Source organism: Podarcis filfolensis, assembly GCF_964270895.1.
Source record: "Podarcis filfolensis genome assembly, chromosome: 4".
NCBI lineage: Eukaryota > Metazoa > Chordata > Lepidosauria > Squamata > Lacertidae > Podarcis > Podarcis filfolensis.
In genome coordinates this window covers 85088199-85104827 of record NC_139607.1, presented here as the reverse complement: position 1 = coordinate 85104827, position 16629 = coordinate 85088199, and the positions used below count along the sequence as shown (strand labels likewise).

The window sequence follows — 16629 nt, the reverse complement described above, 5'->3', positions numbered from 1 at the left end:
TTGTCATCTGGAACACATTTTAGCAAAACCAGACATGTATTACTGTTTGCAATGTGGACCTCATTTGTCCCATTTTGTAAGACCATTTAAACAGCTTTCACAGCTGTCTCTGAAGCCCTTGATAAAGATGTGGGACAGCAATGGAGGCGGGGAACGGGCAGTGGTAGAGGACAGAGCAGACAGAAGCAAGAACTTGGTATTAGAAAGAGATGAGGGATACCTGAAAATTCTAAAAGATGTACATGTAAACAAAACCATTCAGTAGAAACGTTCTTATAAAGCAGGGATGAGAAGCCTGTGACTCTTCAACTGATGGACTTTTGGGAGTTATATTACTCCAGTTGTTGCTGGACACCAAGTTCCTCACCTATAAAGCTTTGTCCACCACAAAAGATATTGGTCCAATTCCAATACTGCATCTGCAGTCACAGACTTAAAAAAAACCTGTGTATGAAATAATAAAATTCCGTTTTTGTCTTATGCCCATTTCGACATTAGCTTTGGTTATTACTCTACGTGTTGGAAGCCACATTGCCCTGTGCGTTCACCTGTCCTTGGGGCAGATTAACTGTTTCTAGATGAAAAGGGGGGGTTCTTCAGCATGCTGCTGACATAATGGGTACCTGGCTACATCACAGACTTAAGGAATTGTTTAATTCTGCAGGCCAGTACAGATGCAGGGACAGCAGGAGCTCTGACACCTCAGCATGTCCGTGCCCACTCCTCTCCAGCATCGTTGCAGTTGGGAACCGTTTCTCCAGGGGGACTTACCCCTTCTGGCATAGTTCCTGGAGCGGCACCTTCTTCTCAACATCTCCGCCAGTCATCCTTTGAAATCCCTGATGATGTGCCCCTACCACCGGGTTGGGAGATGGCAAAGACACCTTCTGGCCAGAGATATTTTTTGAAGTAAGTACAATTACCGGTAAAGGGGAGATGGCGGCAGCGGCAAATCTTTGTGCTTAAGAAACAACAACTGGTAGAATTAATACCTTGTGCTTCATCTGAAGGCCATATCCTTGTTTGACATTGTGGGGTCATGCTGAAAATTGTATTGTCAGTTTTAAAATAATTGTGTACTTTTAACTTTATGCAATTAAGCAATTTGCATATCACTAATAAACACATAGTATTGTAAGACTTTTGATAGTATATGGGAATGGTTGTAACTCTGTTATACGTGTTTCACAATGGAAAGGTTCCAGAGTCTCTGTTAGAAAGGACCTTGGGGTTGCAGAGGTGAGAGATCTTGAAGAGTCACTGCAAGTCAATAGAGACAGTAATAGTGGGCTGATAAGGTAGTTTCATGCTTTCATATAGAACTAGGAACAGCAAAAGTGTGAGTTGGGGGTCAGGTTCATCCCCTCGTTAAAACTCAGTATTTTTGCCACCACGACTTCTCTGGAATAATGAAGAGCATTTTTTTTTTTTGAAAGCTATGATTTTGTAGATTTGTTTAACTATTTATGGGCCATAGGTCTGCCCATCCCTACTTTTTAAGTTCATATGCTCACTTGATTGTAGGCTGACTCTGCATACTTTCTATACCTCTAGAATGTAGGACAGGATGGGACCTCATGGATGCCTGGTTCTGAAAGTTCCATTAAAGCAGGTCTTGTCATGCACAACTAATCCGTCCTGATCAGACCCTATCATTTGACATTACTACTCCCATAAACATATTTACCGTATTTTTTGCTCTATAGGACGCACTTTTTCCCCTCCAAAAATTAAAGGGAAATGTGGCTACTTGGCTTCAGCGAAAGCAATGCGAAGCCTCTAAAGCGCAGAGGGAGCGCTCTGGAGGCTACACGTTGCTTTCGCTGAAGCCGGGAGAGTGAGAGGGGTCAGTGCGCACCGACCCCTCTCGCTCTCCAGGCTTCAGGGATAGCCGCCTGAAGCCTCTGGAGCGCAGCGGGAACTCGCACTGCGCTCCGGAGGCTTCGGGTTCCTTTTGCTGAAGCCGGGAGAGCAAGACTCTCCTGGCTTCAGCAGAGAGGGAGAGCTGCGCAGCGCCCCTTCAGCGAAGCGGGAGGAGAAATGGAAGGGGCTCAGTTTCTCCTGCCGCTTCGCTGAAGGGGTGCTGAGCAGAGAGGGGGAGAATTTTTTTTCCTTGTTCTCCTCCTCTAAAACAAGGTGCGTCCTATGGTCGGGTGCGTCCTATAGAGCGAAAAATACGGTATTTATATAGAAATTTCTATCCCACCTATCTAATGCAGTTCATTCTTTTCACGATAAACTATGGTTTATTGTGACAGCCATACCGCTTGTAAAATGTCATGGTGGTTACGAAAGTGAACTGTGAAGCACAGGAACTGGGCTAAAAATCTTTCCTTAGCCTGTACTTGTCTGGTGACCTTTGGCAAGCCTTGGCTCATAATATGGAAATGAAACTGGCTTGCTTTGCAGGGTGCTTGTGAGGCTTGCTGAGATAATGAATGTGAAGCTGTTGTGCAGTAAGCAATATAAAAACACCAGGTAGTTATTGGGGAAAATGACAGTGTTCAAGAGTAAGTCGGTGCATGGATCTAGTGCACGTTAATAACAGCCCTGTGTTTTAAGACCGTGTGGGCATTTTACAGCATCATCTCATCAGATTTTCCATTGCCTTTCCTTAAGAAAAATTAAGGATTGTAGTCGTTAATTCTTCTTGTTGGCCTCCTTAGACATCTGCCGTAAGGAAATAAGGCGGCATATAGATTTTGAAGTATTTAAAATAAGATTGCATTGTTGGATCCATGGGGCAAGGCTGTAGCAGAAAAAGTTCCAGCTTGAATCCTTGGAATCTGCAGTTAGGTCTGAGAGACAGTACTGCATAAAAACCCCAAGTAGCTTCCGGTTAGGGAAGATCATACTGAGTTAGATGGAGCATAGTCTGATTTGGCTGGCTGGCTGGCTATCTATCTATCTGTCTGTCTGTATCACCACCTATAGCAAATGGTCTAAGGGTGGGGTACACAAAAACATAATAAGTATAAGGTATAAGGCGCCCTCGCAATTCATAGTTTTTTAGCAGTAATTATTTTCAACTCAAGTGCATTTTGGGAGCAATCCTATACACAAGATGGTGGTGTACAGCAAGCCAGTGAAAAGTACCAAATTCCATTCAGGAGTGGGGCTTCTGCTAAGCCTTGCAGAAGGAAAAGAAGCCTTTAAAACGGTGTTTCAGTTACACCCCACTTTTTGCTGGGTTGCCAGGTCACGTGATCAAACTGAATGTTCTTAGGACTCGCTCCGAGTTTCCCCTCTCTGGTCCTGCCCCAACCATGGCCGCTTTCCAGGGCTTACCAGGCTGCCTGCATGTGGGGAGATAAGCCAATGTATCCCCACTGAACTGAGGTTGGGAAGTTACAGTGGTGTAGCCTGGCTGCCTCCCAGTTCAGCCAGAAATCCACTGGATCCTTACCCCAAGCATCTAGCAGATCTTCCTATGGATTTTATCCCTTGCAGGGTTGCAGTATATGGGTTCTTTTCAGCCAAGTCCTTCTCAGAGCAGACCCTTTTAAATTAACCAAACTAAGTTAGTCATATCTAACTTCAGTCAATTTACCCTGAGTAGAAGTAGTGTTGATTTCCACCCCATTTATCTAATTCAGTTCAAGAATATAGGACTTGGAAACCGCATATTGTAGTAGACAGTTCAGCAAAATTCCTTTTTTAAAAATGAGCTGCCTCTAAAAAGAGGAGAAAAACGAACGTAAGCCTTTGTGTAACTGGTTTTCCAACCTATGCAGATTTAGGTGAAAGCAGAGGAACAGTTTGATCATGGCCATTTTTTTTTTGGCAGTTTTATTATTGCTACAGAAAAGTCTTCCTGCTCCTATGAGTGATCTCCTCCCTCTCTCACTGGTCTTTTCTTGGTATCTGTTTCAAAGGGTCAGGTTTCCATAAGGACAATAAAGAGCCTGAGACTGGAAAGTACACACAAGTCTGGCAAACTCATCTGCATGAGCAAGATCATTTGTTCTCAAGCAGACATCCAAAGTAAATGATTGAAAGAGCTGCTAGCTGTGAAGGATGTGTCTTGAAGGGGGGAAAGAGTAGAAACAAACCAGGTTGTTAGGAAGGAAAATAAAGGCTGTGCTTTTTTTTGAACCTCTCCCTGCTGGGTCACATGTTGATCTGGGGAGATTTTAAACAGCTTAATAAATTGTTTTTCTTTCTGCTTTTCCTTGGGTGCTGCTGTGGTTTGGGAGAATCTGAGGACAGTTCTGAAAGTTCTGCTTAGGCCTGAAGAACAACAACATGGACACTCCTATATAGATTTTGTGTGTTGTGGAGATGTACCAGACCCGCTGTTCTGTGTAAAACGATTTCTTATTACTTTGTAACCTAGGTTACCTAAGTTTAAAGAATAACTTGTTTTGAAAGTTCTGTTTTTAGCAGAAATAAATGCATGAAGTCATCTTAAAGCTGTAGTATTTTTTAAAAAACCACAGCTGATAGAAATGCAACTGATAATATTCTCATTGTCTGCAACACAGAATATATATAGAGAAAGAGAGAATGTGCACATGTGAGCACTTTAAAATTAATATTCGCTCACATTAAACTACAGCAAGACTTTTTAATCTTGACAATCAGCCTCTCAATCACGTGAGTCAGAGGCTTTACCTTTCTTTCTCCTTGTTCCTTCATACTTCCACCTCTTCCAAATTCTGACCATGAGATTGTCGCTGGTGCCAAATGAATTAGGATTGGTAGTGGAAGTCTGCACAAATTGGTGTTTAGCACAGGATAGTCCTTAATGTTAGAGAAAGTGACAGAGCTGTGTGTACAGCTTTTGCAGTTATGTCTAGAAGCAGCACTATGGTACCGACATGTTTGGCTCTCCCACGCTGGGTTGTTCCCTCTTTACTGGAGAAAATGGCTCCTCTGACAAAGCAAGCAGACAAATAATACATTATATGGAGGTTCTTTTTGTTTTCTGTTGCTCCACTTGAAACCTAATTGTGGGCGCTCTTCACTGACACTTGGCTTCCTGTTCTGACTTCAGGATTCACATTTGACCAAGAGCAGTTTAATATTGCATTACTCCTGGAAGATCCAGCAGTTGTTCATTGCTGCTCCCTGTGGACTGCTTGAAAAAAGCGTGCACAGTTCAGGAAGAAGTGTGTAGCTTTCCTACTGGAAAGAAGTGGTTGGGTAGAGGTGTGCTTTGAAAAAACAGTATTGCCTAATGTAAGTCAGTGCGGGATAGAAAAAATACTGTTTAGAAAAAGTACTGTTTCTTCTCAAGATTGGGAACACCTGCAATGCATGGCTCTAGCCTTGGTTTTTGGTGAATGTTAAACAGGTTCAGCATTAGTAGCTTTTTAAAAAGACCATCAGAATTAATGAGACCTGATTGCTGGCTGGACAGACGAAAGTTAAAATGGAAAATAGAAAGCAACTGTTTAGAAATAATCTCCAGTTTTTGGTACAATTTGGCCTAGCTGCTACTGCACCATATTAATCTACCTAACAGCCTGTTTCATTTGTTCTGGCAGAACAGAAATCAATGCAGTTTGTGTGTTTGTAAATGCTGTTAAGTTATAAGTAAATGAACAGTTAGCATGGAGTATTGATTGTCTGCCAATGCAGTGTCATAACTGGTGATGATCGTCTGTACTAGAGACAGGTAATATGGTATCCAGTTTTTAATTGTTGATACATGGTGGTTTTGGTCCTAGAGCATGATTTTGAAGATGTACAAGACTTGCTGAAGATAAGCAAGTCTGAGACTGGTTAGTAGCTGGATAAGGGTATCCTGTCTTTGGTTCCATCTTGGAAGAAAACTGGGCTATAGATGTTGTCACTTTGCATCTGAAATGAAATCCAGAAACAGCGGTGTAATTAACTATTTGTTTGCTTGTTTGTTTGCTCATGACAAACAGTGATGGCACATGAACGAACAGGCAGGTGACAGTACTTAGAATCATAGAGTTGGAATAGACCACAAGGGCCATCGAGTCCAACCCCCGCCAAGCAGGAAACACCATCAGAGCACTCCTGACATATGGTTGTCAAGCCTCTGCTTAAAGACCTCCAAAGAAGGAGACTCCACCACACTCCTTGGCAGCAAATTCCACTGTCGAACAGCTCTTACTGTCAGGAAGTTCTTCCTAATGTTTAGGTGGAATCTTCTTTCTTGTAGTTTGGATCCATTGCTCCGTGTCCGCTTCTCTGGAGCAGCAGAAAACAACCTTTCTCCCTCCTCTATATGACATCCTTTTATATATTTGAACATGGCTATCATATCACCCCTTAACCTCCTCTTCTCCAGGCTAAACATGCCCAGCTCCCTTAGCCGTTCCTCATAAGGCATCGTTTCCAGGCCTTTGACCATTTTGGTTGCCCTCCTCTGGACACGTTCCAGTTTGTCAGTGTCCTTCTTGAACTTGAACTTAATCATGTACAAAGTTAATTCTCTTGTTAGAAATAGCACCACAGTTATCTTTCTAGCTGAAGCATCTTACGGTAAATCACACAAGTAACTTTATGTTAAGAGATGGCATGCAAATAATCTATACAGAAATATTTCCAGACAAGTTGAGAGAAAATGTTTGTAATCCCAGTAATATGGTTTAAAATGTGTTTAGTGACAGCAGACCTACTGATCCCAAAATATGGGTTAAAACATGTTTAATATAAACAAACCTATTAATAATGTGAAAAGTCTTAAAATTTTAATGCATGGCTCCCAATTAAACATGCTGTAACTTGCGGTTGTTCAGAGTAGCCCATTGTGGACTTTACTAATTTAGTCATTGATTTCAATGGGTCCAACCTGTGTCTGATGTGTTACTTATGTGTAAAACAACATGTTATTGTATTACTACTGAAAAAAGAATATTGTATCAGGTTCAGTGGGATTCTTTAATCTTTTTTCAAAATACTTCTTATGTGACAATCTCTGTTAATACTACTGTATTCAGCCAGCTATCATGATGTTGATAGTGCTTTAAATGACTCTTGGAAATTGTTGTCAAAAGAATCAGAACCTTACAGCGTGAATTGTAAGGTCTGGGGGAATAAAACTCTTTGAATTAATGAACACTGATTTAAAGCAATTATTTGATTTGAAACCACTAGATTCTCAGGGCTAATAACATCTCAATATGCATAGGATGCTACACATTCAATACAGTTTTCTTCGATTATAAGAGCTTAGCACTACCCATTGGAACGTTCCTTTGGAATGCCATGTTTGGTTTATCATTTATTTTAATGGGGAGTGTGCAGGACAGCTTTGCAGTAGATTGCACCTCATATTTTGACTAACCTGATAGATAATAGGTTTATCTCACTTAGTTAGATAATTAGGATAATTAAAAAATGTTTCCATAGAAGAATGCTTTAGTTGAGATATCTCTTGGGGTCCCTTCCAACTCTACAATTCTATGATTCTGTTCTGTGATTCTATTTTTTTGTTCAGTTAGTTCTTAACTTGTATAACTCAAAACATCCGTCAACTCAGTATCATTCATTATGAATTCTAAATATGAATTCCTTAATGTCATTCAGTTAATCCCACATTAGTCTAATACATTTATTAAATGATGAGAGAGAGAGTGAGTGAATCTTGCCATGACACTACTGGAGAGAAACAAAATATCTCCTGGCCATCGTTTTCAAATAGTGCCTGGATGCTTTGCTCTCAGCAGAGTAGCTGCACAGTATCTTTCCCCCTGTGGGTAGAAAAGTAGTTCAGAGGGATAAATTGCATTGTGTGAAAATGCCTAAAGAGTTTAGGGTAGCCCCTCTTTCAGCTGCTTCTCTGCTCAAATTTCCATGCTCCCCAAGGCATCTTTTGGTTTATTGTTTACTATTTTTGCCTCCAGTATGCAGATGTGGCTTTTGTATCAGAGTTCCTCAAAGTTAAGGTAGGGCCAGAGAGCTGCTAGAAGAAAGTCGGATGTGTTTGTGTGCCTTGACTGCACCAGGAAACAGTGCAAAATGGAAGGCTGCATATTTTAGCCATTGTATTGGCTGGTCCTAGTGGGGGAGTGCTATGTAGCAAACTTATCCACTTTCCTTAAGGGCCAGCCTTTTGGGGGGGGTATATCATGTGTCTGTGAAACTTCACCAGCTTCACCTTTCCTTTTTTTTTACATACAGTGGTACCTCGGGTTACATACGCTTCAGGTTACAGACTCCGCTAACCCAGAAATAGTACCTCGGGTTAAGAACTTTGCTTCAGGATGAGAACAGAAATCGTGCTCCAGCAGCGGGAGGCCCCATTAGCTAAAGTGGTGCTTCAGGTTAAGAACAGTTTCAGGTTAAGTACAGACCTCTGGAACGAATTAAGTTCTTAACCCGAGGTACCACTGTATTTGTTGATGAACAAATGTTGCAAGGTGTTAGCGTTTATTTCTGAGAGCTACTACTGGGTGTTGCAGTTACAATAGGAAGCTTCCTGTTCCTCCACGGTACTGCCTCACGTATTGTATCTTTTTCATCTTTCCAGTATGCTGATGTAGGTCAGTGTGTACACCCCATGGATGCCGAAGCTTTGAAAGTTTTAATTCAGACAGGATGGAGTTGTGGTCGAACAGGAAGAGCAAGGCGCTTGGCTGCTTTCTGTTGACACCACAAACCCTTGCCTGCCTGAGGCGGCTCTTAGGCTTAAGGAGCCTTGGACAGTTTTGGCTTAGACTTGGTAGCAAACCTTCTTGAGAACTGCTTTTGTTGCCGCAACTACGGTTCAATTAAAAGCGGGAATGGCTAACCAAGGCTCACTATTTGGTAGTTAAGAGTGCACTCCATGAAATGTTGTCCCGCTGAGCTCACATTCGTTTTGGTGGGGTTTGTACCTCTAGTGTCTGGGTGTTGGCAGAAGAGTGTTTGGAATGGGCCCGTGTACCATGCAAATGGCAAGCAGAACAGACATCTGTGTTGCTTTTGAAATGCTTCCTGTTGGCCAGCTGTAAGTTGACATTGCAGTGAACTATGAAGTGGGGGTTTGGCTTCATCTTTTAAGACAAAAAAGCAAGCTCTAATTAGCAGCAGATGATGATTTGCAGACCCATATCTTGAAGAGGTTTCTTTTTTCCCAGGTGTGCTTTTGCTGGTGTCTTCTAGAGTAGAAGCAAGTTGGATGGTTTGACGTCATAGACTCATGCATCTAATCCCTGTACAGACTCTTGCAACACTCATTAATCATGCCGCATGCTGAGGAAACTGTTACTGATCACCCCAGCTGTCTTCTGTAGTTAACTTTCTCTGCAGGAAACTGCTCTTCCAAGGAGTTTGTCAACAACTTCCTATTTTCTCTTTCAGCTGTTGTATAGCTTCCTGAATGAACTTGCCACAAGTTTTCAATTTGTATCTGTGGGTGCTGTTGGGGATGTTGACACAACCCGAGTGTTAAAACTTAACCCGGATGAGGTTGCTAGGTGTGTTATGCCTTCAGTGTATGAACTGGGCAAGCCAAAGGCAAAATGTGTGATAATCGCCCCTTCAAGAAAACAGAATGGCTTGTTTCACAAGAACTTCATAAAATCAAAACGCAAAAATTGTAGGTTTGTATCTGAAAAGGACAGAAGACTGTCGCTGGGGGCAGTTTATGCTATGTACATAAATCGGAAATTTGTATTAGAGTAACTCGGGTAATGGTATCCTCCTATGAAAAGGATTAGGTGGTTCAAAAGTCCATGGAGAACAACTGTCAGGTTGAATAAACATTTCTGGACTAGAGGAACAAGTGGGAAGATGCCTTGGACCAACCAGACATTGTTGATTCTCTTACCTGAGTAAACTAATGATTTATTCATTTTTCAGACTTTACTATTTCACACAGTTCTGCTTCTGCTAATTCAGAAGGGAGTGAGGTACTACACTGACCATGCATTTTCATTTAATTGTTAAATTTATATCCTGCCCTTCCTTCCAAAGCAACCAATGTTGTCCACTAGTTATTGCCCATGTGCCTTACTTCAATAACCATACAAGTAAAAAATTTAAATTGAGCTGACCATACCGTAGAATCATGAAGAATAGAAATGTACAGACTTGACTGTATTAAAAGTGACCAGAGGAAAACTTTATTTGGCAACTCGGTTTAAAAACTGAGCTCAGTTGAGTTGGTATGGTGTTCATAGACCAATCCGGTCCTGAATGTTCTTTTTCTGTTGCAAATCCCATTCATTCTGAAGGCATGCGTGCCAACTTCTGAAGATATAGGCAGATGAATTGCACTTTTAGCATTGCTCCTGTTTTTGTTATGGGTGTATTGACCACATAGATTCATGTAGTTCTCAAAATGGACAGACTTTCCCATATATTCAGGGGTCACGAAGAGTCGGACACGACTAAACGACTAAACAACAACAACAACAATGTGTTGCTAATTGGTCTTGTGTCAACTGTTGTCATTTCATCCTTTGTGTGTGTTCGTGTTATGGGCAATTATTGGGCAGCTTGCACATCTACCCTGTTTTTTGCCTTTCCTTTTATTTCTTGCACACTTGGTTGAAATTCTCTAGTGTGACTTCTCTGTTGTGCCTTACGTGTACGTAGTACTGGATTGTGTGAAAGCAGAAGATGAGTACTGGTATAGACTGCATGCAAAGTGCATTGAGCTCTGACTGTGCCACCAAACCTAGTGTCTTGGTGATATTGGTAAATTCTCATGTGGCTTCTAAACATCACCTCTCTGTGGGGAGCATAAATCATGTCATATTGCTCTTATGATCACACTCCTATTCTGTCCGGATGCAACATGAAGGTGCACATACGCATCTGTGCAGTGCTTTTTTTCTAGAAAAAACAGGTGTAGGTACTCACCATGAAGTTAGAGTAAGTGTCACACTTTTTAACAAGAACAAAAAGGGGTGCTGGTACTGCGTACCCTTGAGTACACCCCCCCCAAAAAAAATCAAAAATCACTGCATTTGTGTTTGCCATCTTTCTTCCAAGGTGCTCAGGGGGGCAAATAAGGAGCTGTGTTTCAGCTGCGTAATGTTTCAGTGAGGTTGGCTGGTCTGAGACAATAATTTGTCAAAGGCCTGGATAGGATATTATTTGGGAATTCCAATGTTCACTGCCTTGAGATTCCTGGAGTGAGATACAAAATAGGGGATCCAAGGGGTCCCAGTTGCCACAGAGTTTGTATACTACTTGGAGATCCAGAGTAATATTTGTGGCATAGTCCTGCTACCAAGGATCTCTTTGACACGAGACTTTGATTTACTGGTATGCTCAGTTCCGATAGCAAGAATACAGTCATACTTTGGTTTTTGAACTGCTTAGTTCTCGAATGTTTTGGCTCCCAAACACCGCAAACCCAGATGTGACTGTTCCAGTTTGCGAACTATTTTTGTAAGCCGAAAGTCCAGTGGGCCTTCTGCAGCTTCCAATTGGCTGCAGGAGTTTCCTGCAGCCAACCAGAAGCCGTGCTTTGGTTTCCAAACGTTTTAGAAGTCGAACAGACTTCTGGAACAGATTCCATTCCACTTCCAAGGTACGACTGTATAGCAGTTGCCAAATAATCGCAAACATTTTTAAATCAGCAGACACTAGGCAAATGTTTGTGTTGTAAAGTTCTTGTTGGATACAAATAGAGCAAAAGATATCTGTAATCCGAAAACTTAAATTTTGCTGAGAGAAATCGGTGTTGAAATGCTGGTGTGGAAAATGCAGCTTTGCAAAATAACTGTCCTGTCTAGGGAGCTTGGGGGAGTGTCTGCCTATTTGCCTTAGTCTTCTTGAGGCAAAGCTATGAGAGAAAGGGAGCGCTGGCAGCTTGGTGGGTGGGCATTGAAGGCAAGAGTGACACGCTAAATACCGCACTGCAGCTTAAAAAACAAAACACTGATAACATCCTTGGAGTGAGTGCTCTGCTACGTGCAGAGCTGCTGGAAAAAGAAGATTGGAAAGGAGGGATTTTAAGCAGATATACTTATGAGCATATAGGTCACATGGTGAAACACAAAAGCATAATATATCATAGTTCAAAGTTGGGCATTCCTAGGAAACAAGTGTTGATTTTTCTGTCAATGGCAGCGTGTGGTGGTGTACTTCTGTTCATTTAAAATAAACCCTACCTTCCTGTTTGATAACCGGCCTCCAAGGTGGCTGATAAGTGAAAATAAATACATGCTAAAGAGTTGTTTCATTAAGGTAGTGGTGACGATGATTTTAGTTATTTATTTAGGAGTATTTATACCCCACCTACTAATTAAAAGTTCTCAAGGCAGTTTGCATTGTATTTAAAACACAAACAAGCTGATATAAAACAAACTGATAAAATAGTCACTGCAGCAGGCCAAAGATGTACCATATTTTTCCGTGTACAATGGTACCTCGGGTTACAGACACTTCAGGTTACAGACTCCACTAACCCAGAAATAATACTTCGGGTTAAGAACTTTGCTTCAGGATGAGAACAGAAATCGTGCTCCGGCAGCGTGGCGGCAGTGAGAGGCCCCATTAGCTAAAGTGGTGCTTCAGGTTAAGAACAGATTCAGGTTAAGAATGGACCTCCGGAACGAATTAAGTACTTAACCCGAGGTACCACTGTATAAAACAGTGCTTTTTTTGCTTTAAAAAAATGTCAAAAGTTGGGGGTTGTCTTATACATGGATGGTGAATGCACAGGGTTTGGGCTCTAGCTCTGGTGCGAGCAGCCCGGGCTTTGGTTCAGGTTCTGGCACTGGTGGTCTGGGTTCGGGGTTGAGCTTTGGTGCGGGTGGCCCAGCTTTGAGTTTGGGCTCTGGCTCTGGCCCCACTTCTTAATTTAGGGTTAAAAAAATAGGGGTTGTCTTATACATTGGGGTGTTTTGTACAGTCATACCTCGGGTTAAATATGTTTCAGGTTGAGCGTTTTCGGGTTACACTCCGCGGCGACCCGGAAGTAACGGAATGCGTTACATCAGGGTTTCGCCGCTCTTGCATGCGCAGACGCTCAAAATGACGTCATGCGTGGAAGCGGCGAAATGCGACACACGCAGTCGCGTGTTACATTCTACTTAGGATGCGAACAGGGCTCCGGAACGGATCCCGTTCGCATCCAGAGGTACCACTGTACATGGAAAAATGCTTGCTGGAGCTGATGGTTGTAGTTCAGCAGCATTTGTAGGGCCATAGTTTCCTTACATTTGCTCTAAGGCCAGACTAAAAGCAATTGCTGCAAATGAGTTTACTTAAACCCAGGCCTGCCCCAAAACAAAAGGAGTTAATGTTTGATGGGATGCCAAAACCACTACCATTAGGTTTCCCCCCTCAAACCAGCTGATATTCAATTGGAGAGATTTAAATTGTAGGTGCAGGAGGGGGGCTCACCCCCCCTTCCCTGCAGATTTCCCTTTTGCTATAAAATTGATATCCCACCCCAGTCTGTCGCCAACTCGTGTACTTTGGCCCTAAGGTTGGTTTCATTGTACAGGAAAATCAAAACTTCCAACTGTGAAACAGGATGTTGTTCCTTTAAAGAACGGAAATTGTTAGTTCATGTCTCTGGCTGCCCAAATACTATAGCAGAGGGCTTTCTAGCAACTTTATACGGCTGCCATGGAAGCACCTTTATTTGCTCAGGTCTTGACCTCCCCAAGAGGCAAACAAGAGTTGGTTATAAATCATGGCACTTGCTCCTCTAACCCTTCACCCTGCTGTCTCATTATTTTCTTCTCCAACCCCTCCCCCAACGTAGCTAGAGAGCAAGAGTAGTTAAACCAGTTAGTTCTCATCTGGTTTATGGTTTTATGAGCAATGTGAGGTCTCACGGTAAATCTTAAATTACCAAAGGAAAATATTTAAATAAATGTCCTTTTGAAATTCATGCTATGCAAACTTATTTTGCAAGTTCTTGAACTTGCACTGTGCTTCGCTGTGTGAAGCTGGAAACAAAACAGTACGCTCCAATATGTTGGGAGTAATCCCCATTGAATGAAGTGAGTCTTGCCTCTAAGTAAACATACGTAGAATTGTGCAGAAGGGAAGGGACTCCAGGGACCACAAATTTTGACTTGACTATGGAGACCAGGCAAAATTTGGGGGTCCCTGGTGTAAGGAACTATCATTTGCAGAACTAAATAGAACCTTTATATAAATTTGGAACATTATATCTTTGTAAAGTTGAGACAAGCCTTCTTGGTTCCTTATATAGCAGCAAATCAAGGTCACTTACTTGAAGACTTAATTTTCCAAAAGCAAAGGATCTGAATTTGGCAAAATATTTTTCAACTAGATTGAAAATAGAGGTTTCAGCTGTTTGGTGAAACCCCAAAGAGGTGAGTTCTCAGGAGTGCCACAACCAATTTATTTAAAAGCCCAGTGCATTTTGGATAAGTTCCCTTGTCAGGGGCATCTTAGAAAGAGATGGATATAGCACAGAAATGGAGCTAATTTATTGTCTCGTTGGTCCTTTAATTTATTGAAGCTGACATGCCTGCTGTTTTATATAGTGATAATGATAATTTCGCCCTCTATTTTCACACAGGAAACCTTAATACAGTAAGCTCACAACTTACACATATTTAGCTTTACACAATTGGCAAAACTTGTTTAGCAACATTAAAAAGGGGGCTAGCATCGGGGGGGGGGGGTGAGGCAGGAACACTTTGGCAATGCCAACTGCCATTGCACCCAGTGTGTTCTGATTATACATTGATTTTGGCTTTAGAGAGGGCCCCCAGAATTTACCCCCACGTAAATTGAGGACTTGCTATACCCTAAATAGAAATTGACTGCTTCAGCGATACTGACCAATGCTTAACAGTACAAGTCTTGTTTAAAACATTTCCTGCCCTGCATTGATTTCACAATTGGCAACCATTTAATGTAATTGCAAGTGGCTGAATAAATGAAGACTCATTTAAAACATTTTGTTAAAGGAAACGTCTTTCATCTTTCAGGAATAACAGGAATTTGTTTTCTGAAGAACAGGAATTCATGCAGGTGTGCGCACAGAACCAGATTTTCCAAAAAGAGAGGCAGGGCTCCCTTGGTGTGTTTTGGCAGAGCTGGGTTTTCCTACCTGACAGCCACATATGACTCCTCTTCCTGCTCTTCTCCAAACAACCATTGAAATGCAAGCAGCCAAAAGGGAGGAGCTGTTATGCTTCTGTTCCTTCATCGCTTCTTCCTTTCTTGAGGAACAGAGACCTCCAAGTGCAATGCCTCTGTCTGTCCTAGTCATGGTATAGAACTAGGCACTGCTATAGTCTAGGGCTCTCCCTTGGCCTACTTATGAGCCCATCCATTTGTCTTAAATAAGCACCTAAAACATTTATACTTTGGCTGTACTGAAAAATACAGTTCAGGCATGTCCAGGACTTGGTTTGCCCCAAGGCAAGACAGCATTTCATTCACCTGTGCTGTAAAAGTTCTTTTAAATGTAATTGCACTGTCCAGTTTTCAGTACTTCGGAAGGAGTAAATGTACTGTATTAAATTACTAACCTGTATCTTTAGTGTTTTCAGGGCAGTTCATTATATAAATACAATAATAACGCTCAGCCATAAAATTCAGTAACAATAGATACACAGAAGCCTTTCAAATTGAGGGAAACTGCTTACCAAATAATTAGAATGCTGCTTTTCAAAGGTTGTCCCAGTGGATATGGTGAGAGTTTTGGATCCTGGAGACACATACTAGAATTTATGTCTTTGTATTGCCTTGGGAATGACCTAGTCAGAAGCTAGCTTTTATTGGAAAGCTACTTTGAGATGGGCAAAAGCATTGACAAATCAAGTCCTCATCTCATTGCTACGTCTCAGTCCATCCTTCCCCACTATAAACTGGATGAGAATGTCAATAAAAGGCTAACTTGATCCAAATCTGAACTTCTGTGGTCCCAACCGTCTAACCACCATACAGTATTGGGTTTCATTTTAAGCTGTCTGGCACCTCCTACAAAACCAAATTGTTCACTGAACTTTGCAGTTCAATACATTTAAGAGACCTTAAGAAAGTTGTTGGCTCTTCAGATTGGTATTCATACCACTTGCCTTTGGCAAATAAACTTGAATTTAATTGTGGTCTTTCGGAAAAGAATAGCCATTAAAATTCTTAAGAGGATTGGACAAGCTAATAGTATGACAACAGCAAGGTTATTAAGTTGAGATATAACTAAAGTTGATAAAATCTTGAGATCTTCTATTGGATAAAGTTGTGCATGTTTGGTGGGGAAGAAGGCATGCAGACCATTAATATTGCATCAGCTGCAAACTTGTTTGGTATAGTTTGAGTATGAGTGTCGGGTAAGAGGAGACAGTGGGAAAGAAAACACAGAAATTCAATCTGATAAGGTATAGGTAGATTACTACATTTGAAAATAAAAGCATTTGTAAATCACGGAAAACACTGCTGATAACCCCATGCCCATCCCTGGACGTAAGATGCCTGCCAGAATAAACATTGCCTCTAGAAAACATTCCCGCTTGAGCTTTGGCAAACACCTGGGAGGAAGAGCGTTGGAGAACAGCCAATACAACTCTTGTGCCACCACCATTCATGACTTTCTTGGTGTGACTAGCACTGTTGAACACACAGCAGGCCATGAGGATTGTTGAGGAAGGGGTGGTCTTATCCGGTGGCACTCTTCTTATTAGGTCAAAGCTCCACCTACTTCAGCATCCTGCTTTGTACAGTGGTCAACCAGGTGCTTCTGGGAGCCACAAGCAACAGCTGCACCCTTTTTGCCTGGAA

The 16629-nt window shown here is 41.8% G+C and overlaps 1 protein-coding gene across 1 annotated transcript in view; it reads left to right on the top strand.

Annotated features, from left to right (window-relative positions):
• YAP1 (Yes1 associated transcriptional regulator) overlaps window positions 1-16629 on the top strand; it is a 59540-nt gene that overhangs the window by 7180 nt on the left and 35731 nt on the right. The window contains 2 exon segments of the mRNA XM_083610255.1: window positions 665-910; window positions 914-995. Of these exon segments, the coding sequence (XP_083466381.1) occupies window positions 665-910; window positions 914-995 (328 nt within the window).